At 34.1% G+C, this 27772-nt stretch overlaps 2 protein-coding genes across 2 annotated transcripts; both read left to right on the top strand.

Moving 5' to 3' along the window:
• Positions 1–115: 115 nt before the first annotated feature.
• Positions 116–11120, top strand: LOC135692768 (peregrin). The gene is made up of 11 exons (XM_065211065.2): positions 116–2629; positions 3499–3661; positions 4088–4219; positions 4845–4973; positions 5937–6243; positions 6784–6879; positions 7168–7238; positions 7591–7624; positions 7852–8735; positions 9673–9818; positions 10300–11120. The coding sequence occupies exons 1-11, from the start codon at positions 1080–1082 to the stop codon at positions 10508–10510; spliced, it is 3723 nt and encodes a 1240-aa protein (XP_065067137.2). The 5' UTR covers positions 116–1079; the 3' UTR covers positions 10511–11120.
• A 2796-nt stretch (positions 11121–13916) lies between these two features.
• On the top strand, positions 13917–27395 carry LOC135692773 (cAMP-dependent protein kinase type II regulatory subunit). The gene is made up of 13 exons (XM_065211072.2): positions 13917–14279; positions 16065–16103; positions 16483–16535; positions 16897–16980; positions 18158–18264; positions 18827–18872; positions 20496–20557; positions 21255–21348; positions 23319–23372; positions 23983–24057; positions 24367–24432; positions 25689–25812; positions 26055–27395. The coding sequence occupies exons 1-13, from the start codon at positions 14060–14062 to the stop codon at positions 26174–26176; spliced, it is 1146 nt and encodes a 381-aa protein (XP_065067144.1). The 5' UTR covers positions 13917–14059; the 3' UTR covers positions 26177–27395.
• Positions 27396–27772: the final 377 nt, after the last annotated feature.

Genomic DNA, 27772 nt, shown 5'->3' with positions numbered 1-27772 from the left:
AGATATATCAAAAGAGTTGTTGACACCGTGGTCTTGTTTTTCTTACACTTGCTTTGTTATAACCCCCGTGATGCTGCGAATCATCAACAACAGAAGCGCCTCAACCAATCAAATTTCGATTGAAAAACGTTAATGCTACACGCGAGATTCTACTCTCGCCATCTTTGTGGAGACGAAGGGAATAACGTCGAGTAGGTCAACTTCGATCTCAGGTTTCTGCATCTTAAAAGCAACTAATTCCACTAAAACGTTTCGTCATTAACGAAGGACAGCTTGCCGAACAATTTTGAAATCAAAGCGCATCAATTGTGGCAGAAGGAAAGAAGTAAATTGCATTCTCATTTTCATTGCAAGGAGTGGTCGAAGGCCGTCTTGTCAATGGTGGATCGATCTGTACTTTGTTTTTGATTGAGTAAAGCTCGTTTCATACCGTTAAGCCGTTTGTTCAAAACCTAAAGATACTTGCCTGGGAACGGTCAATCGGATATTTGCTTCTTTGGTAAAGCTAAGGGAAGGCAAAGTGAATCTATCGACCAGTTCAAGTGTTGTTTGAGTTGAAACAAGTTCGAAGCAACGGTTGAAGAAGGCCTGCTTCTCCGCCATAAATCGAAAATAAGAAGCAAGATTCAGCAGAACGCAAGAAGGAAATCGGTTTGTTCAATCTTTTTTTGTGTGGATTTAAATCAAATTTCTCATTTAATGGAAATGGTAATTTGAAAATGAAGAAAAGTTGAACGTTGAACTGAAACTTTCTTGGCGCCTTCTTTTCGGAAAGTCGGTCCTTGTGTCTAGCTCCTTGAGTCACGATAACTGGTCGTGGCAACGTTTTCAAGCAGGAATACAAAACCTGTTCACTTGGTTTCGTTGAGTTTAGAAATCGTTTATTTAACCGCGTAGTTTGGATAAGTCAAGTTGTGCATTTTGACTCTGTCCAACTCGCGCTATGAACGTAGAAATCGCTCCAGTTTCACGGGAGAATAATTTTCTAAAGGACTGGGAAGAAGAATACTTCCTACTAATTCGACCAAGTTGAAGGGAGCTTAAAATAATTTGATTTGTTGGGAAACTTTCTAAAGAGCATGGAAGAGTTTGATGTGGCAGAAGCTCTTAGGAGACTACGAGGGACGAAAGCTCCATACGAATGCCCCGTTTGCTTCAAAATTTATCAAAGTTTCAGTGGAATTTCGTACCATATTTCCAAAGCTGATCACAGCAATCAGAATATTCAGTACGATCGAAAAAATGGAGAAGTTCAAATGACTTTTGAGGGCTTTAGTCCTATAGGAAGTGACAGTGGTGATCAGTCCCCCAATGTTTATGCCAGAGTGGAATCCCCCTTGGTTCGTGCACCAAGTGTACGACGCCAGCCTTTGACGTATGCAGAGGCTCAAAAAATGGTGGAGTTTGATCTAAAAGGTGATATATTCCGATTTCTAATAAAGGAACCAATGGACATGGAAGTTAAACAGGAACAGGTTAATGATGTTGATGAACCAAAGTCACCAGTGAAAGCTAAACCAATTTGCACCCCAAGAAACAAGAAGCCAAAGTTTACAAAAAGAAAGGGCTCTTATAGTATAAAGAAAAATGCTGCAAAGCTTGCTTGCAAAGAGAGTCCAAAAAAGATAAACTTGCCAGTTCCACAGTTTAGAGAAATTGAGCCAGTTGTTGAAGGGGATGTAGATGAAAGGGGCGCATATTATAGATATGTTGAGAAATCAAAGGATGAGTTAGATGAAGAAGTGGAATATGATATGGATGAGGAGGATTATGCTTGGCTAGAAATGATCAACGAAGAACGTAAAAGAGAGCAGTTTTCTATAGTGTCAATGGAAGTTTTTGAATTACTGATGGATAGACTTGAGAAAGAATCACACTTTGAAACACAAACAATTAACGGTGATCCATACAATTTTATTGATGAAGATGCTGTATGTTGCATCTGTAACGATGGAGAATGTAGCAACAGCAATGTGATCCTGTTTTGTGACATGTGTAACTTAGCTGTTCATCAAGAATGTTATGGTGTGCCATACATCCCTGAAGGGCAATGGCTTTGCAGAAAATGTCTTCAGTCGCCATCAAAACCAGTAGACTGTGTTTTATGTCCTAATCAAAACGGAGCATTCAAGCAGACTGATGATAACCGCTGGGCTCATGTCACTTGTGCTTTGTGGATCCCAGAAGTTTGTTTTGCCAATACGGTCTTCCTAGAACCAATTGACTCAATCCAGAACATACCACCTGCAAGATGGAAGCTTTTGTGTTATATCTGTAAGAAAAGAGAAGGAGCGTGCATCCAATGTTTTAAAACAAACTGCTATGTTGCCTTCCACGTAACTTGTGCACAACAGTCGGGACTTCATATGAAAATTGAGCCTGTCAGGAATGAAAACGGACAGCCTGGTATAAAGAAAAGTGCCTTTTGCGATCAACACACACCAAATTACTCTGACAATGCCTCAGCTCTCAGCGATGATGACAGTATTGCATCCACAGATAGTAAGCTTTCAAGCAAAAAGAAACCAATAACACCAGCAGCAAAGTTACAAGAAGCAAAGAAAAAGTCGGTTGAAGAAAAAAAAGTTAAAATGCCAGTTGTTCATATACCATTCATACCACCCCACAGGTATGTGAAATTTGCATGATTCCCTTCTTATCTGATGTATATACTGTGTTTCCTCCAATAAATGCTGCCCTCTCTCTGATAAATGCTGCCCTCTGATAAATGCTGCCCTCTGATAAATGCTGCCCCCATTAAACACAGCACTTTTAGCCAACCATTTGTAATAAATGCCGCCCTCTTTCAAATGCTGCATCATGAAAAGCAGTGTTCATTAGAAAACAGACCAAACAAGAAATAATGAATAGTTTATATGCTTACTATTCAAAAGCTATGAAAGTTTTTATGTCACAGGCGAGAAATCAGATGGAGACAGTGACATTGACATGCCTTGACACTTCCTCAACACATCTTTTGGAACTTTGAAACTTTTTACACAAAATCTTTATTACATGTTTTGGGAAAGGAAAACGTTGTTTAAAGTCTGTCTTATTAATTTCATTGCATTTTTCGTGTCATTTTTCAATTTCACACTTTCCATTTTGTATTAAACATCACCACCTGATAAAGGCTGCCCATTTTTAAACAATATTTTAATAAGCACTGCAGTGCTCTTTAGAGGAAATACGGTAATCTTCTTCCATTCATTCATATGCCCATCTTACGATTTTTTTGTATTTTTGCCTTTCCTAACATATGCTCAAGCTTCCTTTAAATATTTTGAAATGTTGAATATCAATTATGTTTTAATAGGTGTATTCGAATTAGTAAAATGTTAATAGGTGTTTTGTTTTTCTTAATGATTTAGGGTTTAATTTGAACTTGCATAAGTTTGAAGAATTAAAATAAAGGAGCTTTGAAAAACAGTGCGTTTGACTTGTTATGTTGTTAAAAAAAATTTGCATTTAAAGAGGTTTTATTTGTTGTTCCTAAAGACTGGCTAAAATTGTCAATCGAGTTGCTATTGCCAAGAAAGCACATTTTATACAAAGACTTCAAGGGTATTGGATGCTCAAAAGGCAGTCAAGGAATGGTGTTCCCCTTCTAAGGAGACTGCAAGCTAACACTGGAGGTACAGGAAGAGGCCAGAATGAAGAGGTAATCAAAAAGCCCTTTAATTCAATTTGCTCTGTGTACATAGCTCTAGTGTTTATTTTAGAGCTCCTCCTTGTCTTTGTGTAGTTCAATTAAAAATGAGATATGAATGTAAAGCAAATCATTTTGCAACTGTAAAAGCCTTCTAAAAATATTATAAAAGTAAATCATTAGGATTAACATTAACTATAAAAGACTTTAATTTGTGCTGCTACGAAGAATTTCAACAATTTTCTTATTGGCTGACAATTTTCTATGAACTGATGGGTAATTTTATAGACCAAGTAAATAAAGGTTTTAGCCAACCAACAATCACAAACATGATGATGTCACAGCCATAAACCTCCCAATCAGATACCCTCTTGCCCAAAGCATAATGTATTCTCATAATTTTTCTTTCCAATCATCCTATTTTGATTCTCTTCACAGATTGAGATCTCTGACCAAGCAAAAGCTTTGAAGGAACAACTCCGATATTGGCAACAGCTACGGCATGACCTGGAGCGGGCAAGGTTACTAATAGAACTAATTAGAAAGAGGGAAAAAATGAAGAAAGAGCAGGTAAATCCATATATTGACTATTTTTGAAAGTGCATCTAAATAAAGAGTTTTTCCATGTCTCTTTGAAAAGCAGTCTGGAGCAAATGGTTACAAATATTTTGCAAGAACGTGCTTTGGGCCACACAGGTTTCTGGGATGGGAGAAAGCTTCTTTATGTTAGGCAAAGTTATGGGTGATAGAAGATAGATGTAGGAACTTGGTAATAGCTACAACATCAGTAATAATGTATTGTAAAGAAGAACTCAATGATAGCATATTTTTGAAGGATAATGAGCACTGATTCTTGTTTTAAGTAATGCCAATAACAATTGCATTGTAACTATAAAAATATACAAGTTACTGACAAAATTAAGCATATATGTTTGGCCCTAAAGTTTTGTGGATCTTTAAAATCCCATTAAAATATTCTTTTCCTGAAATATACCCATGATTTGAAATATTTTACAAAGAGAAAGAAACCATAATGAAAATATTTGATAGTTAGAGCATAAAACAAACATGAATCATCAAATCTAGTAATAGCGAATATTTGATTTTGATCCATTAGTGAAATTAGCCTGTTTATTTTGGTTTTGTTTTTCTCAGTTCGTGCCTTGCACTTTTTAACTGTCTGTTTGTATTTCAGTACAAATTGAAGCAGCAATATGTTACACTTCATTTGCAACCCTTGAATATCTTAATGCAAAGGACGCTTGATCATCTCCAAAGCAAAGACACTTCAAATATTTTTGCAGATCCTGTTCAACCAGAAGATGTAAGCTTCATTTTTCTTTCCCATTTTAACTATCTATGCTTGTTTTTTTAACTTTTTAGCCAATTTTCTTGAGTAGAATCTGTTATCAAAGTTCTTGTAATATAAAGCCATTTGTCTGTGGTTTTGGGAAATTCAAACTGTATTGAAACTAGCCAGGATCAGCTTTATATTTTTGAAATCTAGCCAGAATTGATCAAATTTAGACCATTGTTTACAGTTTTAATTGTCTGTTATACTATATCAATTGTTGGTCAGAAGACACATCCAAAATAAAACAATTGCTTGGCTTTTTTGGAAAGAAAACCAGTCCTTTGTTTTCCAAAACCAATTTTTCAAATATCATGAATTTCCCCAGTAGCTGTATTTTTGATCAACTTTCAAAAAGTTCATGTAACACCAGTGTAAAATCACTGGTCCTGTTCTTTGTCTCCTTATTTTAAACATTATAAATTATTAAGCTGATTTTTCGCTTTTTCTACAATACTTCATATTCATATAATCACTACAATTTGCCTAAAGCAAGCAAAAAAATTTCTAAAAAATGGCTTTCTCCTTGATTTGCCAAACAAAATTGAGGATAACTTTGAGTGTGTCTCAGGAATGATTCTGTTCTTGTATAATATGTCTTTAGTTTTACAAACATGTTATCAAACGTAATTTTTCAGTAAATTGCCAAGTCGTTTCAATGTTGGGATAAAAGGCATTCTGTATTTTTTCTCGTTGAAATTGTAAAGAAGGCGTGAATATTTCACAATGTCCTATAGCCAGTCATAAGTGGGTAAGGGACATAGACAATTTAGGATGGTAAAAATAGACTTTTCTTTCTAAGGAAGATCTAGAAGCAAGTTTGTAAAGGAAACAAACACTGAAGTAATAATGTAACAATGCATTCACTGCTGAATCTTAAAGCCTTTTCTTAATGCTTTTGGCGCAATACCAATGAAGTATTGGCTTATTTTACAGGCTCCTGATTACAACGAATTCATAGACATACCAATGGATTTCTCAACGATGAGAACAAAACTCGAAAATCAAGAATACCAGAATTTTGACCAACTTGAAGAAGATTTTGACTTGATGGTGAATAACTGCATGACATACAATGCAGAGGATACAATTTTCTACAAGGCAGCAGTACGTCTGAGGCATCTTGGCAAGCCAATTCTTAGGAATGCAAGAAAGAGAATGAAAAAGGCTGGCATTGATCCTGAAACTGGACTGCATGCAGCAAGACCGTTAACCATGTCTGAAAGTGCAATGTCAGAAGAAGGTAATTTTCATTTGTCAGTCTTAAGAATTCGATACAAAAATAAGACATCAATGTAAATGAGTGACTCTATTCGGTTAACCTCATGATATAAACTGCTCTTCGTGTTATTATGTGTAACCTTTAAGAGCTGTGCCTAAGACATGAGGTAGGTATTCTCCTACAATAGCTGATATTATTTCAACACGGATTAACCCTTTTCTTCGCAAGGGAAGGTAAACTTAAGAGGTGTTTCTCATTTGAGCGTAAAAAGCAATCAAAGTTTTGGAGTAGGAAGTGTAAATATATGTTTAAGTTAGGCCTAAAGCTATCTGTTTATCTGAAGGGTTTTGTGATAATTTGAAAAGATAACAGGACACCGTTCTCCGACAACTTGTAGAAAACTCTGAAAGTTAAACGAATGAAATTTTGATACATGCAACAGAATGCCAAAAAGTTTGACCAAAGGTAATTGAGCACAAGAAAAATATAAGCAAAGTTTGGATAATCAAGTAAAATAGAGCACATCTTTTCCCCAAAAATTTAACTTCTATGTCTTTTCAGATGGTGTCTCCAGCGAAACAACTGAGCTTACTTATGAAGAAAAACTTGCTGATTTAGAGGAAAAATATGAATTGGCTTCGACCATTAAAAGCCCAGGTGAGAAGATAACTGTTACCTGCCAATTTTTACAAGTGATATGACTCTTTTATTCTGAATTATTACTTGAAATTTTTTGGAATACGAAAACCTAAGGTAAATATTTTCGTCATTCATTCATCAAGTCGTCCCAGCTGTGAGCGTTTTCAATGCAAAAATTAAGACCATAACTTGGTACCATGCATGGATTGTGAAACACCACACCCTCTTCCCTTCTTCAAAGTCTTGTAAACGGATTTCTTTCCTGTTATACACCTAGCAACAGCTTACAACTTATTTTGCTTTTAGCATCACGGTCAGGCAAACAAAAGATGCTCCGAAAAGAAATCGCCAAAATCAAGCGGCTTATACGAAAAAAGGTGAGTGTTGATGTTTTTGTGGCATATTTTTGTAGATTAAATCTTATATTGTTATTTAAGCGAAGTATGAAGCAAATATTATTTTTTTAAGTAGACCTCTATTTCCCATTTTGATTGTTATTTTGCGTAATGTTTTAAGTTTTTTGTCTTATGAGCTGGTTGAAGAAAGAACAATTTTCTGGACTCTATGCCACATTCTTTTTTTACTGTAATAATCGTTATGTGCTGGAATTTCTATTTTTTTTGTGTACTGTCTCAAGAGGGAGATTCCTTTTATTTTCAAATGAGATCTTAAGTGAACCCTTTCTAATTCAATTTTCATTAAATTGAATGCTTCCATTTACCTCAACAGAACCAGAACAGTGTGTCTTCGATTAATTCACCAGGTATGTTTTTATATCTTAGCCTATAAAATTTTTTAGCTAATTCATTGCACTCTTTTATTATTTCCCGTTTCCATTAAATGTTACTTCTACAAAGACAAGCTATTTATTTATTAAAATGATTCTAAGCAATTAACTTCGACAATTTTATGCAGCGCAAATTAAAAATAGAATATGGAAGAATTGCTGGGTTAATCCAAGCTAAGGGTAGCGCTTTGTTGTTCTTTAAGGTCACCAAACAAGCCCGCAGCGGAAACGGAGCATTTCACAGTCCAGTGAGGAGGAGGTACCTAAGAAGGCAATAAAAACTGGCGAGGATGATGAAGATGCACATATTCTTGAAGGCGACCCTGCGGAGCCAAAAGAGGAAGCACCAACAATCACAAACCCATCCCCAGGGAGAAGCAGACGAAGTGGGATTCTTTTTAATAAAAGAAAATACCGGCCGTTTGTGGTGAGTCCACTGGCCAGAGAGGGGGCTAATATCAGCAGCGAAAGTGACGGAGAAAGTGGTTTGAGGATACGGCTTCGGGTGTGCCGACCAAATGGAAAACCGTTCGGGGAAGATACTAGGTACAGCAAAGAACGAGGATATCAAGTGAACCATATCGCCCCATTGAATGGAACGCACGAAGAGCTACAGTCAAAATTCGACAGGAGCGGGTCGAGGCTAAGCAGAAACGAAAATCACAAAGTAAACGGAATTTCAGAGGTGTATTCAGAGACAGATTCAGACTTCCCTTTAGAGAATCCGAAATCTGTTGAAAGTTTAGATGGGCCTTTTGATGGTAACGGGGGGTTGCCTTACAATAACGAACCAGTATCACGAAAAAGAACTTATACAAGCAGCTCTGCTAATTCGGATTCAGAAGGTATTACACGACGCCCGGCTGTGGTTGGTCGTCGGAGGGGACGAAGGCCATCCAAAAAGTCGTTCTCGGATGATTGTGGAAATGTAGATAATGTTGAAGGAATGCAGTGTGGGATTTATTGGACAGGGCCAGAGGACAATCATAATGAGGACCTTATCGACCCGAAAAAGCATCCAACGAATTTTCTACCACTAGACTTGGTCTGGGCCAAATGCAGAGGCTATCCTTCATACCCAGCCATGGTGAGTCTATTTGCTTTTGTGAACTTCCAGTGTTTATGAGCTCTGTTGAGCCAAACTAAAGTTCTTTATTGATTTGGGTATCCCTAGAGCTCTTGATACCATTTAAACTTACCCTTGCTCTATTTTGAAGCAACAGTAATCTTCCTGTAATAAAAAACCTTTCACTTGGACTCTTAATCCTTAAATTGGACGATCTTCTTCGTTTAACAAAGCATTGTGAAGCTTTTGCACCAGTGGTGTCTTTTCACATTGTGTTTGATTCCGCTTGGCACGAGTGAAATCCTAATTTCAACTTGGTCATAAAGTGAATGAGATTGTGTATATTTTATAATATCGGGAATGGTATAGAATTATTGGCAATCTATCAATCCTGGATTGATTTTGTTGTAAATTCATTTGTGTAGTTGGCTTGAGATGCCTTTATAAGTAATTAGCTTACCTCTTTATCCAGAAAGATTTGAGTTGCGGTCACATCAAGAGGAAGGACCACGTTGTGACACGAGCCTTTCTTTTCATTTTCCTGAAATCCACCTACTAAAGCTATTTGGAAATAAACAATCAATCTCTCTTTTTTTCGGTTAAAACCTTTGCATTTAGATGTTTATTAATATGTTCTGGATCAGCCATGAAATATGAACTCGAACCACTTGTTTAACTACGCATTCTCCTAAGACCACCAACAAACCAGCCAGACTACTTAACTAACCAAATTCTCTTAAGGTCACCAACAAGCTTCTGTTTTCGTTAAAATAATAAATTCATTTGTGAGAGGAAATGCCAATTTTCAATTCGTTGGTAAACTCTTTAATATCTATTTCGGTTACTTATTCCCAATCTTAACCTTTGCAGTGTACATTTTAGGAATTGCTTAGATTTTTCTTTGCATCGCTCACTTCGTAAACCTTGTCCTTTCTTGATGAAGTTTTTACGTTTTCAGTCGATCGACCCCAACATGCCGCGCAATGGCTTCATTCACAACGGTGTACCGATTCCTGTTCCTCCTATTGAAGTACTGAAAAAACGAAACCCTGATGAAGAAGAGACTCAATATCTTGTTCTTTTTTTCGATGCAAGAAGAACGTGGTAAGTGGCCTGGATAAGCTAACTACGAATTTATTTGGCATGTGGCAATTGATCTAAACTTTATTCCTTTTTCTATTGTTTTTCGATAATGGCATCTTGTAGCTGATCTGTAAGCCATTTTACTAAGTTTGTCTTCGTGAAATTTTGCTTTTTGGAAATTTGGCGTTAGTTTGAAGACAGGACATCTTTCTTTCTTGTTTCCTTTGCTGTTTAAAGACAGAATCCTTCTTTTCCCCTCAATTTCAAGATTAATTGAAGCCTTTTGCTTTCACCTTCTGTCTGCTATTTTGAAATATCGTTTTCAGTAATAATACAATTTCAAATTTCTTTAATTGTGCTGCTTTTCAGCCTTCGGTAGCCACCCTTACGTAAACCCTGATAGTAAATTCAATTGACGCTCTTAGCTCTAAAAATCTTTAGGCCTTAGGCTCCGGCTGATACTGCTTTTTATAAACTTTTATCCTTCTGCATTGCATTACAGGCAATGGCTGAGCCGTGGAAAGCTCGAACCCCTTGGTGTCGATTCGCGCTTGGATAGATCGAAGTTAATCGAAGGCAGGAAATCGTCTATTCGAAAATCAGTTCAAAAAGCATACGAGCGCGCAATGATGCACAAGAAACGGGTGTTAGGCCATCTTAGTGACAACACAGACGCGGAAGAAAGTGCCAGTGAAAGCGATGAATACTGTTAAGGACTCATGTTTGTAAATCATAAATTATTTCTCTAAAATGGTTGTAAATTTTAAAAGTATTCACAGATTCATATTATTTTATCGACGATGTATTTCTAAGCCACTTCATATTGGGTCGTGTAACGATTTAGGCTATCATTTTTACGTCAGTTGCAATGCTGTTAGGACCCTCCTCAGCGAATCTTTCACAAGAGTTAAGCACTTTCCAGAGGGATTTCAAAGGATTGTCCCTTTTTCTTTCTTTACCATTAGCCAGTTGCTAATTTGTTGTGTCTATTGATTTAAATACTTGCATAGGTTCGCTTCAAGTACGTCAAATTTAGTTGTTATCGAGCATCCTTCTAGCCAAACTCCACTCCTTGAAGGGTAAGCTACCAAATAACTGAAGACTTACATCGAGTCCTTATGTAATCACGCTTACCGCAGTTAAGTTAACAATAGAAACATTAGTATATATGTTAAATGAATTTTTATAAGCCTTTTTAAGCATATTTTGCCCAGTGTGAAGTCATCCAAGCCTTTAGTTATGTAACTAAGTCGTTATTTTCTGAGATAGTTTTCAATATTGGATTTCATTTAATTCAGTAAAAAATACTTTAAGACATTTTCACATTTCTTGAATCTCATTTCTTAGCACATCTGTAGTACTTCAGTCGACATTGGAAAACGAAATTGGCCTGGCTTCTCGGTGTGGGGGATTTTATTTACACCTGCCCATCGTAGATTTCATAATACCCTAAGAGTGATGCACTTCGAATAACCTTATTTTAAACCAAACTGCGCTGTTTATAATCGGCTGCAACCAAAACTTGCGAGGAAAACATGATGGAGCAAGCTTACTTTCAACCTTTGTGTTCATTGTCCCCTTAGCTTATTTCCTAAACATCTTCTGCGGTATCCGTGGACACGATTTCTCCTGCAAATCTCTGTCAGTCGTGTTTTAGCATCGCTGTTATTACCCTGTTACTAAAGGTTTGTTTTAATTTTATTCAGCATATGCGAAGAACCGTTTTAGGGCTTTTTGTTAGCTGAGAATCTTAATCAGCTATAAGTTTTAGCTTTACTGGCCGTATTTCATTAGAATGAATTCCTATACCTGTGTAATTAAAGATCTCATTACCCAGATCGATGAAATTATTAACTGACTAACAAGCTAGCATGAAACAAAAACTAATTAACGAGCAAACCAGCTAACTTAATAAAGATTAAACTGTGTACAAAATAACGTGCACCAATATACTACATGTGAACAAGTCGTGTAGACAGTTAACCCAGAACTTCTTTCTTCCTGAGGATAACTAGCTACATACTTTAACTAGCCTGTTAAAACGACCAATTAACAAGTCTAACAAACTTACTGATCAGACTAACTAGGTATCTAGAAGGTTTGTGAAAACTTTTTATTTTTTCAAGATCAGGCACATCTTTTTTCTTGAAGCACGCAAAATTTTATCAAAATTTGCTAAACAAGCAGGACACCCTAATTTAACTTGAGCTGATCAGAACTAAGCTTAAAAATGGCCCGTTTATCAATAAATATTGAATAACCTTATGAGCTGGAAAATTAAGGCATTCTGGATCACCCTTTCAAAAATGTTTTTTGAAAGCACAAGCTTTGAAGAAAAGATTGTCCAGAATTCATAAGCAAGTATGCTGGTCTATGAAAACAGAATTGAATTATCATTGCTCAATTACTTTCTTCAATTTACATCTTTCTGATACCCACAAATATAAATGTACTTCTAACAACCACGAATTCACCCTGCTTGTTTGCTGTTGTTAGCCTTGTCAACTTTCTTATGGGAATTCCTTGTTGACAAGTCAACTCCAGCTGCTTTTTTAACAATTTTTGCCAGATCTCTTCGTAAGAAGATCATTATCGATGTCAAAGGGGATGCTTGTATCTCAGGTAGATTTAAGTCTCTTCGCATTAAATGTTCTTTCCACTTGTGACGTTGATAATCTCATTATTTAGAAAAACCTGGTAGAGTGGAATAATGAGTCCCAAAACACGCAGAAGACCTAAGAAGTTAGTGCGAAGTACGAACTACGTCCCTTAGAAGGAGCGTAGCTGCTGTGGTACTTCAACGCAGGATTTAAAATTTAAATTTGATGGAAAATCAACTCAAAGATGGGAATCGTGCGATCAAAGATGTCAAAATCAGGTCCAACTGAAAGAAAAAGTGGCAAAAGGGTTGCATTTGAGGAACCTACCACTCAAGAGGAGCCAGGTAATAACTGCAAAATCCCTCGTGCATAACGATGTGTTGTTTATAATGAAAGAGAGATGTACTCTGTACTTTCTATTTGATAATTGTTCTGATGATATGTTGACCGATTTACATAATTTCATGCTTGCAGCCCTTATTTTTCGTTTAGGATTGCTTCGGTGGAGTATGTGCTAGTTTTAAAAGTGTAGACTTTTGTTTTTGAATTTTCTTCATTTCTATTTTTTGGGAAGCAAAACAAAACAATAAACCAGCTCAAATTAAACGAGAATATTAATCATAAGGTACCTAGATAAAATCATAAAAAAATTTGACGCGAAATGATCAACGAATCAATAGCTGTCCGTCTGGTTGATTTTAAGAAACATAGGATAAAAGGCAACGGTAATTGGAAAAAAATCATTTTGAAAAGATATTGATTTAAAGTTATATAACGCTATGAAGTAGATTGATAACCACAACAGTGCGGATCAGTGATTATAATTATTTGTCGTAATCCTCTAATCCTTTGTTTTGAATTGGATTTCGAAAAAGGATAAAGTACAAATTATATTTTCAAGTGTTTGTAAAAAATAAGTGTTGAGATGGTTAAGAATTTGTGGGAACAATCCTACTTATCGGAAAAACAATTGAGCATTCACCATGACAAAAATATAGTTAGGGGCCACGTCCAGTACAGATATCAGACAAGCTCTCTTTTAATAAAGAAGCCAGGACTTTGGTCCATTAATTATTAAAACTTTTCATAGGCATTATCCTTATTGATTTATATCCTATTAATTAATATATCAAATTAAAAATAAAGTGTTTGCAAAAACATTGACTACAAGATAATTTTTACAATCCACTTTGGTAATATATCTTGAAATGCAGCCCAGTTTTTTGTTTATTTTAAACGTCTTGAATCCTTTGAAAGAACATGTAAACATTTGTTTGTCATTCGCACCTTTTGCTGCTTTTGGGGCTACTGAATTAAAATGCATTTCAATTGTGTAATTTGCTTCAAGCCACCAAAAGATTAATTAAATCTTAAATGTGATTTTCTTTATGGTGAATTGATTGTTTTTGCACAAAGAGGGGAGGAAGAGGAGTAGAAAGGTTAGAAATGTTGCCTAATCAATAAACAAGCTGCAATTTTGAAAACTGTCGTCATGCAACCAATAGCAACCATATGGGCGCATGCGCTTTAAAGATGGCGGGAGTGACACTTGATGAGCAGCTTTCATGAGAAAATTTTGATTTGCAATGGAGTTCGTGGGTGCGTTAGAAAATTAGTCCAGAAAGCGAAGCCTGCGTCATTACTCGTTAAATTCAATGCAAAATGGACTTCCAAATACTTCCACGCCTCACGGACCTCTTACAAGAATTCACAGTGGTCGTGTTACGCGAAAAGCCGGAGGACATAGTAGATTTTGCGGCCGAGTACTTTGCCAAGTTGAAGCAAAGTAAGGAGAAAACTCCCCCTAAAGCAAAAGGGGTTAGTTTTCAGATTGAAAATGGAGCCAGAGATTCAGATGGAAGTGACGACGAGCCAATTCCAGGTATAAATTTGTTTGAAAGAATTGCATAAGATTTGTTTGTTTTTGAAAGATTCTTCAGGTAGGCCGTGGTGAGTTTTATTATTTCAGCGAGTCCCTGAGAGAATCATTATCCACAAGAGGATAATCAATGCGTCATTGAGCAGAGCCATGGATTTTGTGGCAACAGAGAAGCAGATGCTTCCCATTCGAAAATGAACCGTTCAATCATTTATTTAGAAATGGCTACCCGAGCGAAGCTTGGACACCCAAGGCTTATTACGTAGAACACCTGCCAGAGGGCCGTTTGACAAGGAGCTCTTCTTCTGGTATATTGGTTGGGAGACACTGCTGGTTGAGTGAAAAATGGGTTTTGAAAACAAAAAATTAGGAGCCAATAAATCCGACTTTAAACTATTGCTAAAGTATTTATAAGTCCCAAAAACTCATTGGCTAAAACGTAATTACATTTTTTGTTAGTCATCATATGACATCGACTTGAAATTCAAAGGCTTAAAATTATAATAATTTTTTTAAACATCTACAAATTTAATACTTTTTTTCATATCTGTTTGGTTTGACAATCGCCCCATAAGGTTAAATTGTAAATCATTAACCATTGCCCCCATAAGATGTCCCCTGACAACCAACAAAATAAATCATTGCTATTCTCAGAATTTTAATAATCAAATGTAGGAAACAATTGCAAATAAACTTATTATATATCAGATGTAGTCATGTTAGCTAGAAGTGAGAATCAGAATAGAAATTGCGGCTTTTTGCTGATACCTAAGCTAAACTTCACATGTTGCAGCTAAAAATGAAACACAGTTTCTAGATTTTTAAACTAAACTTGGTTTTGTTTGTGTCGTGTAGATAAATGAAGTCATCTGTTATCTGATCTAGTTAGGAACTGCAAAACATGTTTGTGTTAATGAAAAAATGCAAAGTACATCATATTTGTACAAGCATTTGAATCATTTCTTTTTTAAATGAAATTTGGATGAATTGCCTTTGCCAGTAGCTAGACAGTAGTATTTAAATGCTAGCTAGTTTTTTATGTGATATTGATTTCTTATAAATTTTTCAAGAAACCAAAGTCATTAAGTTAAGTTGAAGCTAGCAGGATTGGCAAAATAGGAACACTATGATAAATGTTTTGCATGCTCTCTGGTAAGCAATTCGTTGGCGAATATAAAGTTTTTCAGTTTTTTCAAAGTGACCCAGAATCCTAAAAACCTATTCTGGCTCAAATTTAAAAAAAACATGTTTTGGCTTGTTCTCTGTTTCCAGATTGCCCACCTTCCTGCCCTGAAAGTAACCTTTAGGGAGACAATATACCCAAATATAGTAGATCCATCTTCTTCGCTCTTATTATCTAGAATGTATAACAGCAAAAACATTTTGCATGTTTTTTCATACCTGTTCCTGCAGTAAATATTTCACAGTAACAGCTCGTAATATAGCCTTTGAATTAATCTATTATGTTACTTACGAATAGTGTTTTTTTGTCTAGATGATTTATTTACCCAGGTGGACTTTGATTGAAAGCTGAGTCACAATGAACAGGTCTTCCTTCTATTGACATAATTTTTTATTTCTTTGGCAGAAGAAAACATTTATTTGAAAGAGGTTTCTTTTTTGTACCAACAATGATACAATTGAAAATGAGCAAACAGAGTTTCGTTTATAAAGCAAATTCTTCCTAGTAGCTTAATTGCCTTACAGAGCTCCTATGTTATTCTTTAGCCTGTCCAGAACCTGAAACCAGTTAAAGGATTTTATGTGTCATGATTCTTTTTTCCACAGAACCTCCAATGAAACAATATGGTGCAAGACGAAAATCAGGTGAATATTTTGCATATGTATGTTATCAAAAAAATCATTTATATCGAGCTATGAACTGAGTAAGTAAATTAACTATAAATTCAACAGTTTGATGTGAAATACATAATAATCAAATATTTGCTCAGCAATTTTGGTGTATAGAAAAGATGGTTGTAAGTTGTAGCTCTAAGTTACATTCTTAATTTGATCATCGTGTTACTGTATTATAAGTCGTATATGATGGGAGTTACTTTGAATAGCGGGTTTAGGTATCCTGAGCAAGACATCTAGAGCCTTTTTGTTTCTGACAAAATTTCATTCAGCAGTCTTCAATATTAGACCAACTAGAAGTCAATCTTTTCCTTTTTTAATGAACCCATATCTGCTTATTTCACGTCAGTTTGTGCTGAGCCATATCACCCTGATTCAGACTCTGATGATGAGGGAACATGTGTAAGTGATCAGCTTAAATATAAATCTATTCTCACTTACTCATATCTTAATTTTTTTTCTTGCCAAATATTTGAAACAGCCTAAGATATAGACATTTTGTTACCTTTCTTGAAAGTATAAGCCAAGAAGCAGGAGTGCCATTTTCTGTATGTTCTGTTGTTTATACAGCAAGGTTTTTAGAATAGTCTCAAAGAACCAGATTTTATTAGAGTTTACTATTTTTCCATGTTATATTCATGTTTACCTGAATTAAGGTTACTTTCATTGTTAATATCGATCTGCTTCATTTTTCATCATCAAAGTTAATGAAATGTTTAAAATCACTTATGTTTTTTTCTTTTGCATTTTTTAACATTTCTAGGTTATCCATCCCAAGTCAGATGAGCAAAGAGTAAGGCTTAATGAAGCAGTCAAACATATCCTTTTGTTCAAAAGCTTGGATCAAGTGAGTCTTATGTCATAAGTTGCACATATTCATAGAAATATTTATATTATTTCTTTTGGATTACTACCTGACATTTGGATCAATGTCATTTCTATCCAAATGTGATTCAAAAGTTTTTGATATTTACTGTGTAACCCATAAAATAAGAAGGCTGACCATTTTGTTTTTTCATAAATGTTGTCTGATTTCTGCAAGTTTTTGTCTGTTAATTTGCCTAACTATTTCAGCTAAAAGAATGCAGCCTTCAATACAAGCAACACTAAAGCATATAGCTCATTAGTCTGTGCTTGGTTGATCAATCACCCTGCTGTGGTTTCATAATCTCAAATTCTGTTGATTGTGCATTCCTGTAATTCATATTAACAGAATTTCTCTAGCAGGCCACCTCAGTATAGCCATAACCACCTGCCAGGTTATAACAAAAGCCCTTATTTTGACTACCAAGGTCTTGCTTCTCCATCCAAGTTCGTGATTTGGTCTTACCAGCTTGAAACTTTTATTTCTTTGGTTATCTTACATTGAGTTTGAAGAAGATAGTTCCCTCAAATGATATTGAGGTTTATCCTGCAATAAATAATTTATCCGCTAACTAACCAATGCAGTTACCTGAGATGTAGTCATTCCAATATTTATTGTAAACATTCATATTTAATTTTGAAGGGTAATAAGTTTTAGAGTTACCTTGAGAAACTATCAAGCCATTTTTGTCTTCATCATAATAATGATCATAATAATAAACATGATTATAATGAACACACTTGTCATTATGATTAATAAATAAAATATTCTGCAATAGTAATTAACAGTTTCCTTGACAGCAAAAAATCCTTTAATATTTTTCTTTAAACATTCTAAGGCGTTCCATTGTCAGGATTTTTTCCTTTGTACTACTTTACCTGGTTTTTTCTCAATTTTGCTGATTGTTTTCTTTGTACTATTCTATGTGATTTTTAAGCATTCTGTTTTAAAACTGTTGTTTTGTCATCATCTTTATTTTTCCCTAGCTGTTCTTAGAGGTTAATTTCTTTGATTATTATAAACCAACCAAAAGAACAATGAAAATAATTTATTTCTATATGTTATTGGTAATTTTGTTATTGCCTTTTCTAAGCTTGCAGTTTTGTTTGGGAAATTTTTATTCACCCCTTGAATACCTGAACCTGCCTTGTAATTTTAGGAACAATTGTCACAAGTCCTTGATGCCATGTTTGAAAAGAAAGTTCAACCTGGTGATCATGTCATCGATCAAGGAGATGATGGTGATAATTTCTATGTCATTGACAGGTTTGTGAGCTAATGGTTTTAAAATCTGCATTTATTCTTTTGCTTGTGTTTTCCTTTTATTTTATACATTATTTTATATGAACAACACTCTCAATATGTACTTATAAGCTTTATTGCATTCTATAAAATGTAATAATATTTTGAAGACCATCTTTTTGGTATACTACTTTTTAGTAATGAAATGAAACCTTGTCATTTTACATTATGATCACTTTCTTTGAGATGTAATACCAAGTATTTACATTCAGTTTAACTTAACAGCAGCTTGTATCAACTGTTTCTTTACTATTGAAAATGTTCATTGACATTGTCCAAGTTTTGAAACATATAGGTTTAATCTATATAATTGATTATGGATCACTATTCTGATAAGTTTGTTTGTATGTCTGATGAGTGAACACATCTGAAACTCAGAGTAACAGCAATAGTTGATCATTGGTTAATAGTATTGCTATAAATCAGTGTGGTTTTTCATAATCATTATAAATCATTTTTATCTCTTAATGCTGATGTAATCATTATTTTTCTATGTCATTCTTCACATCAAATATTTCCATTGCAGTGGGACTTACGACATATTTGTATCAAAGAATGGTGTTGATGAAATGGTAAGAAGCTTGTTAATGGCAGTCTGTCCCCTATTGTGCTCAACTTTATTTTCATGGGAGTGAAATTCACGTACCATTGAGGTTGATTGATAATTAGATGATTATAACCAATCAGAGACAACTTTGATTCCAGAGCTTTTAAATCAAATGGCCATTGTAATGAAGCTGTGGCTATAGAAATTTTGTTCGCTGTTTGGTTTGTGTGACAGATATGTCAACAGCAAAAAGGACATGCTTCCATGATCATCATTCAATTCCAGTTAATAAATTTTCTTAACATTTCCAATAGCATGTTGCTCGCAGTTTGAAATGTTGTCCACGGTTGTCCACTACCGCAGCTAGGCCCGCCAAAGTGAGCAGCGTAATCCATTGTTTATTTTGGACCTATTGTCAGGGCTTGAAAAAAGATTTTTCTTCCTGGCAAAATAAAAAATCAAGATTTCCTGCAAAGCTTTAACAGAGTTTCCAGCCACTGAAAGTGATATTTTAAGTTGCTTGATTTGTTTAAACTTTTGTCTTAAAAGTAAACTGTCAAACTAAGAAAGACCTATTTGTTGGTCCTGGATTTTTTATCATAGCTATTCGCACAGCAATCATTTTGTTTATACTGTATTAGATGATTAAGGTGAACATGGTTGAGCACAATACTCATAGCTGTTTTCAAGGTTTAAGTTAGTAGATCTGAAAATCTATAATAACTTTGATTTAATTTCATATCAGTACTAGCAAACTAGATAATATTGAAGTATTGATGTATCCTACATCTTGCTCTGAGTTTCATGTATGCTGCTCATTTTTATGATCATAGCTACAACATGTAATAATCCTATTTTATTTTTCAATGGTTAAAATTACTGTTTTAAATTAGGGTTGGTGCTAGAGGCAGAGATGTAAGACCAAAAAGCTTACATTCTTTAAAGCTAGTGCTGAAAAATGTATGCGAATACCAGTAGAAAAGTATGAATAATAATGAACACATCTAAACAGATATGTTGACATTCAATACAATTGACGTAACAAGATTGGCTGTCATTAAGTTTTTACTTATCTAGAATGGCTAATGTAAAAAGAGAGATGAACATTTTTTAAACTTGCTTGAATTAAATTAGTAGCTGAAAATCATGCACAAATTGCTGGAAATTTGGTATAACAGACGCTGACAATACCAGATGATTGTATTTGGAAAGCTAATTATCAATTTTATTAGTAGCGCAGAACAAAAATTTTACAGTTCGTATGTATTGTATATCTCGAAAAAATAGCGTTAAGAGAAAGTAACATAAATTTTAATGTTCATATTAAAATCAAGCAATGGAGATTTCACGCTTAAGATTTCCTGGCAAACAGCAACAATTTCCTTCAATAAATTTGTTCTAAAAATTTCTTGGCCTGGACATTTTCCAGTCCTGCCTATTCTTTACATTAGCCGATCATTAAGGGGACAGACTGCTTTTAATGTTATAATAAATGCCGTGAAGGTTTACAATTTTTTTTCTTACAATGGTGCAAGAGGAAACAAAGTTCTTGTTACTCTTTTATCAAAGCATAAAATGACTATTTGTTCAGATTATTTTCAGTTTTAATGTAACTTAATCGTGCTGAAATTTTATGCCTCATTCCCAGGTTGGCTGCTATGACAACAAAGGTAGCTTTGGAGAATTGGCATTAATGTACAACACACCTAGGTATGTTTGAGTTTTATTCAAAAGAAAGCAGTTTCCCTAAACTTAATGAGTGAATCTACTGCTTTTAAAGTTGAATGTTAATGCTTGTGACAGGGGTAAAGGCCGCCCAATTTCATTTCACTTTTTTTCGGGTATGTGGTATCTTTTATAAAAGTTGTTTCCAGTTGCGGTTAAGGCATCTTCCTTGGAGCAGATCACTATTGCCACTTTATAATATTACTCCAATATTATTACACAGTTTCATGGGATTAGTCAATATTCATAAAATAATTTCAACAAAAATTCCAACTATACACCAGCACATGAGACATTGTTCTTAAAGGTTGTGAAAAATTGAGTTTAGATGGATAGTTTAGTTAAGTAGAAGTGATCTATAAGGTTAAAAAGATTTATAAAATAAATTTATCGAAAAGAGTTGTTCATTATTTTATTCATTGTTTAGTCAACAAGCACCCTCCTCTGTTCTCATAAGCTGAAACTACTTAAAAGTCTTCAGTGATAATAACACTGTTGTTGGTATTCACAGAGCAATAATTTCTGCAAGGAATTATGCGGATGGGGATTTCTAAACAACGATATCCTTTGTCTTTTTTGTAAAGAAGAAAAAGGAAAAGTATTTAGCAATTGCAAATGCATTGTCAAGTCACTGTGTTGGTTTGCAAGTTTTTTTCTAAAATACCCATCTATTTTCATGCAGGGCAGCAACAATTGTAGCAACATCACCTGGAATTGTGTGGGCACTTGACAGAGTAACATTTAGGAAGATCTTGCTCAAGAATGCATCCAAAAAGGTTAGAAACTACACCATCATTGCAAATATTGATGATAGTAAATATTCACCAGCAGATACTGTATTTTCTCCAGACTTTTTGTAAGAAATTTCCACACAAAGCTGTTACACTGCAGAACTCAAGTGAGGCTTAGCTTATTTTCCGACCACTGTTCCTGTTACGGCCTACAACTTATGATTTAGTCTAGATATAGTAAAATGGTCAAATGTTTCTGATTCTTTATTAGATTACTTATCATTTCATGTTTGCAATTTGGTATATTCAAGCTAATCCACACTTTTAATTTTTAAAGTTAGAATTACAACAATGGTAATTTTGGTTAAGGTATTCAATGGAACATTTATTGAGCCCTAATAGCAAAAATTGTACTTCTTTGTGGAAATAAGTTTGTTTCCTCACGATTTACTCCTAAAAAGAAATTATTGAATTAATTTTGAGTTTTTGAGACAATATTTGTATAAAACCATATATATAGAATCCCGACAAAGCTTTGGGCCACTGCGTAACCCCTTTCCTTTGTGATACAGCAACAACTTTTGAAACAAAATTGGTGGGGTGGCCAGCAAAAAACTGCTCACAATTTTTCTCCAAAGGCAGTTATTTGAAAAACAAAAACTAGAAAAAATAGTTTATTCCTTTGTTTTTTGTCCTTTTTACGGTGTGAAAGTGATTCTCAAGAGTTTTGATATTGCGAGAGTTGAAAATTGAATATTTCACAGGTTTAACCAATAGTACACCATGATATGGTTATGGATCGATTGTTCTTCTAATATATGCAAAAAATTCCAAATAAATATGTACTGGCATTTGGTAAGCGGCAAACAAAATTTGTAAACAGTAGTCAGGGCCTAAAAATTTTGCTATGGGTGGGTTGATGAAATTTGCAAATGTGGCTGCATAACAAAATTTTTTTTTCAAATAAAGAATGTTATTCTCTCAAATTATTACGTTAAGTTACATTAATATTCAACCTTTTAGATAAAAATATTTTTGAGAAAATTTGATGTTTTGATCACAAAATTATCGAGAGATGAAAAATTCGAATTTTTGAAGTCAGTATTCCAGCAACCTTAAATGTGTTCAAAATGCCTGACTTTTGTGAAAATAATAGAGGGTAACAGCTGTACACAAGTGTTGTTAAGCAGAGAAGAGTAATCAGGGTAAAACAGTAAGGCTAACAAGAAAAGAAAACAGCAATATACAATCTTAAAGGTTGAAACATATATTGAAAAATGAAGTACCTAACTTAATACATTTTTCACAAGAACTTTCAAAGTGTCTTTGACATATCACCTAAAACAACATGAAGAGATTGGCATCCTTGAAAAACCAGACCCAAAGACCCCTATGACTTTATGCTGCGTTTTTGATCCAGCACAAACCTCGAACAAAAAAGGTTCATTCAGGCATGAAAATTTTGCAAACTTTCATGTTGATTTTTCAAAATTTTCAGAAAAGTCTGTACTGAATGATGAAAATGTGTTTGACAAAAATTGTAACAAGCAAAAGTTTTCCATAAAGGTCCAAGACAGTCTAATTCAAAGTGGCCTTTTTAAAATTGTTTTTTAAGTTACTCCAAGTAATAGGGTATTGTTTTAGGATTCAACATTTGTGTATGTGATACATCTCTGCAAGTACGCAAATCCTTAGTCTGCTTGTGTGCAAAACCAGACCTCCTCTGATAATTTTTTGACATTTAACTGTATTCTTTATCATACCATTTTAATACACTTTATATGAAAGCAAAGTAGTGCATTTTATGCTAAATTTAGTTCACAGGTATTTAAAATTTGGAATTTTGTTTAATTACAGAATTTATCTCCCAGAAATATTTTTTGGCTATAGGAATAACGAATTAGGGTCTCAGGAACTCAAATAAAATTTTTCATGATGATGGGAAATTTCTTATACTTAATAAACTTTGCATATTATTAACAGACACTTCATTGTGTTCTTTTTGTCCCATTCAGAGAAAATTGCATGAAGAACTCCTAGAAAATGTACCAATGTTGGCACATCTTACGGTAAAGGCTCTTTTACTGTATCTTAATAAACCACTCAAAATGTCTTGGAAATTCTATAATTATCTTTTAATCTGACATTTAAACATGCATTTGTTGAAAGTTTTACATTTACAAATATCAGGTTATCGGTTTCATAAATGCTCACAGAAATGGAGTAGAAAATACCTGTAGTTGTTACCATTCACACTGTTTTCATTTTTCTAAATTTGTTTTTGAGTTTTGAAAAACCTCCAAACCTCCAAACATTGAACCAGTAAGTTTTCAAAAACCTCAATTTTGATAGCCAACGTTTGATAGATAACCAAAAAAACTATTGATAGCATTTCAATAACCTCCATATAATGTCACTTTCTTATAATAAAAATTGCAAAATAGCTTTGAAAAAGAAACTGTATACCCTTTTTTGTACTTTTAATAAATTTTCATGAACAATACCTTTAGATGAAAGTTGTAAAATTGTGAACTTATTTGACAGAATAACTGTTATTTTAGGTTTGTTAAACTAGCTAATCAGTTCGGTTTTACAGTTTGTCAGTTCCTTTTAACATAGCCAGGACAGTTGTTACAGATAAGAGTGCAATTTTTCTTTATCCTTATTTTCATTACACAGAATTATGAAAGACTGAATGTTGCCGATGCCCTAGAAACCAAGCATTTTCAGGAAGGAGATAGAATTATCAAACAAGTAACTTGATTTTTGCAAATATGAGTTTACTTATTGCTATCTTGCCTACATTTGCTTCGAAATTGTAATAAGCAATGTACATTAATTACCATGTTTATCAAAAAGACAAACCTTTTAAATCCTTTCTCTGTTTTGGGTTTCATCTAAAACCTTAGAATCTTCCTCATTCTGATGACCTAAATTGATTTAGCTAATGATTTGTTACAATATGAAGATTTGTGTATGGGTGATGAGTTAGTCATGTGTTTACCTTATCATATATCAATATAATATGCTCTTTGGATGAATTACCAAATTCTTTTTCTTAAGGGTGATGAAGCTGATTGCATGTATTTCATTGTGAAAGGAAAGGTGTCAGTGAGAATGCTCAGTGCAGTAAGTCCATCCAGTTTGTTTTTATAAGACAGATATGTTTCTAGATTTCAACTGGAACCCTCCTGCTACTATACACCTGCAAGTTAAAAAAACCTGGACTGGAAAGCCGACATTGAGACATTGACTGAAATTATTATAATATTTTACCATTTTATGAATTAATTCTCTCATTCTTAGTGACATACAATAACCAAAAAATCTTCTTTGAGTGACTTCCTCAGCAAAAACTAAATCATAAAGGCTGAAACACACAATAATTTTTTCGTCAGTTTTTACTCATCAGTCAAAATATGTGACGTTTTTTCGACTGACAAGGCAAAACTGTCAGTCTTTTAAAAGTCTGACGTGTTTAGTCAAACTGATCAGTCAAAACTTCATTCACACCGGAAAGCAGTGGTTATCACACCAATTAACATATTATCTATGCGTATTTTTGAGTGAGCAATTGCATTTTTTGAGGCAAACATCAGGAAGCAAGTCTTTTAAAAGTAAATCTGAGTAAAAACAAGCTTTAACATGGCTACAAAAACGAAAAAGGTTGAGCCAAAAAGAACATTATGCTTCAAGGCCAACAGTTCATCAAAAGTTTCTGGTTTCATCCTTAAAAAATTCTTGTATTCATCCTTCTCCTGTTGTCAAAATTCCCTCAACAATGTATCATACATTCCAAGTTGCGACCATTTTGTAGCCATGCTTTTACCCATGTGGACCTCTGTTCTCTCCTCCTTTTTCATTTTGAAATTATAATTGCAGCTGCAGCACATTCTGTATCTCTATTCATCACAAAACTGAAAAACTGAAGAATTTTGACTGATTGTATAAACACATGCTCCTTCAGTTAAACTGATAAAAAAAAGGATGTAAAAATTTTTGGGAAAAACTGACACAAAAGAACTGATTGTGTATATCAGCCTTAACCCACACAATATCATCCTTCAACTGATAGACTTCCGTTGTTTTGACCAAGATTTGCTTTAGTACTAGGAATAAGGATTAGTATTTATCCATGTTTTCATAAAGGTTACCTTTATATATATATATATTTGTGAAGGTCCTGTAATTTTTAGTTGTTATAAACAAGCCAATGTTAAATCTTATTTCTATTCAAAGTATTTAAAAACTTCATTTTGTATTCCATTTTAGTCCATAGAATTTGAGGATTAATTGAAAACAAGAATCAAATAATTTTTTCCTAATTTTCCCAGCATCGTTCACATCCCTCCACTTAACTGTTCTACTTCCTTCTCTAATTGCAGGCAGATCCTCCAGAAGACCTTGAAATCACAACTCTAGATGGTGGTTACTTTGGTGAACTAGCTTTGGTTACACACAAACCAAGAGCTGCCTCTATTTATGCTGTAGGAGATCTAACTGTTGCAAGTAAGTGTTATAGCAAGGGTCAGCTTTTTTGAGCCAAACAGATGACTTCTCTATCTAATCATCAGTTGTTATTTGGGTGTTTTGTTGTTTTGTGGGGCATCTCAAAGAAAAATATAATCACAGATTTTCTTGGCGATGAAATGTTTTTTAGCAATCCCTCCAGCAGGAAATACAATCAAAAAGGAAAAATTTTGCCACCTGCAATATGACATGATTTTATGCAAATGTTTTCTTTCTCATAGCTCTTGATGTTCAAGCGTTTGAGCGACTGCTAGGTCCATGTATGGATATAATGAAGCGAAGCATTGGTGATTATGAAGAGCAACTCCGCAAACTTGGATTAAGTAATACAGATCTAAGATAAAAAAGAACTCAATATAACTGTTCATATGTTTTTGCAATTATTTGTTAGTCCTATGACAAAAGAGTTGATAAAGAGGTTAAGTTCAAATTGTAAATCCTTGGTAATATTTGAGTAAAAGGCTTGATAATTCAGAGTTGTATCAGTTTTATGTAAATACAAATTGAGTGAACTATATTTGAAGTACAATAACTTTAAGGAAGTATCAAAATCAACTTCAAGTGTTAATTGTCTTTAGACATGACAATGACCAGCAGTTAGTATTTAGTATTTAAGAAAGCATTGGATGAGATATTCACAGGTCACCTTGAATACTAGTAATACCACTGTATGTCCCTGTATATATATTTATGACGGATTGGTCCCAACCACTGTAATTGATAGATCTAATTGCAGAATACAGCTCAACTTCCCTTTTTGCAAAGGAAAGTTAGATTAAGTGAACATGTTAATTGATCTTTACAGAGTCAAGAAAGTGATACAGCCCTTTTATGGTATCTCTTCATTTATTCTAATATTTAGTTCACTGCTAATTACATCAATGTTTTCAAATTAAGGTATCTTTCATAAAACATTACTCCTAACCCTAAGATAGATCATCCTTATTAGATAGATTATAAGATAGATTTATCTTTATTAACAAAGCATAATTTAATGTTAATGCTGAGATCATTTAATGCATCCTAATCCCATACAGCTATTTATGCATTTTGTTCACAAGAACTCAGGTTGTTGCAAAAATTATATGTATATAGACACAAGTTATCACTTTGTCATATTTGATATGACTATCCAGTATCCTATAGCTACAAAACCCTTCCTCTTAAACTTTGTTCACCAGAGCAAGCCACCTATTGGTAGATCAGTTAGATTTGAATGTTGAAAATCTGTTGTATATTTTTAGTTAAACCATATTTTCCTTGTAGTATGTTAAGGTGTTCATAAATGCTGTAAAATTGTATTTTCAATTCCAAATATGCAATGCAGTTGCTTGCTTGCAGTTGGCACCTTAATATGACTATCTACAAATATTTACAAGAGATCATACTTCATGATCCCTTATGTTTTTGTTGTGCTTTTTCAGACAAGCCCTGGTTCTCATTTTAAGTTGGTTATTTAGATTTATATAGTTCGTCAGCAGATAGAGTTACCTAAAGGGGGTTAAACAAATATTTATGTTACATTTGTAATATTATAATGAGAATTACGTTTAGCATCTTCAGTCTCTCTATTATCTGTGAAAAGCTCTTGTAATCCATTAATTTTATCCATCGAATCATAGAACAAGGTAAGTTGATATATGCACCCATACTGAAGGGTGTGTATGCTGTTTTGTAGTGGGATATGCAACATTATAGCTGAAAAAAATATGTAGGCTTTTGAGTGTACATTTAAATAAGGAATGCAACTGTCAGTTTTGAATTTTAAAAAGCTTTCCACAACTATTTAGCAGCAGGTAAATTGGCTACAACCTGAACTTTGCTGGCAATTTTCATAATTTATGTCTCCAAATGTGCCTATGATTTTATCATTTTTATCAATTTCAGATAGTTGTAGCTGTTTTTCTGATTTAGAATAATCTTTATGTTAACAGTTGCT

This window comes from Rhopilema esculentum, chromosome 3 (genome assembly GCF_057945365.1).
Source record: "Rhopilema esculentum isolate cy_ngs chromosome 3, ASM5794536v1, whole genome shotgun sequence".
NCBI lineage: Eukaryota > Metazoa > Cnidaria > Scyphozoa > Rhizostomeae > Rhizostomatidae > Rhopilema > Rhopilema esculentum.
This window is presented reverse-complemented; position numbering and strand designations above follow the sequence as displayed.

Excerpts from the sequence above, each read along its gene's own strand:
- LOC135692773 (XM_065211072.2), top strand. The coding sequence starts at position 14,060 with ATGGACTTCCAAATACTTCCACGCCTCACGGACCTCTTACAAGAATTC. Across the intron at positions 18,265-18,826 it reads AATTTCTATGTCATTGACAG|TGGGACTTACGACATATTTG; the intron begins GTTTGTGAGCTA and ends TTTCCATTGCAG. Across the intron at positions 21,349-23,318 it reads TCAAGAATGCATCCAAAAAG|AGAAAATTGCATGAAGAACT; the intron begins GTTAGAAACTAC and ends TGTCCCATTCAG.
- LOC135692768 (XM_065211065.2), top strand. The coding sequence starts at position 1,080 with ATGGAAGAGTTTGATGTGGCAGAAGCTCTTAGGAGACTACGAGGGACG. Across the intron at positions 4,220-4,844 it reads AAAAAATGAAGAAAGAGCAG|TACAAATTGAAGCAGCAATA; the intron begins GTAAATCCATAT and ends TTTGTATTTCAG. Across the intron at positions 6,880-7,167 it reads TTCGACCATTAAAAGCCCAG|CATCACGGTCAGGCAAACAA; the intron begins GTGAGAAGATAA and ends TTTTGCTTTTAG.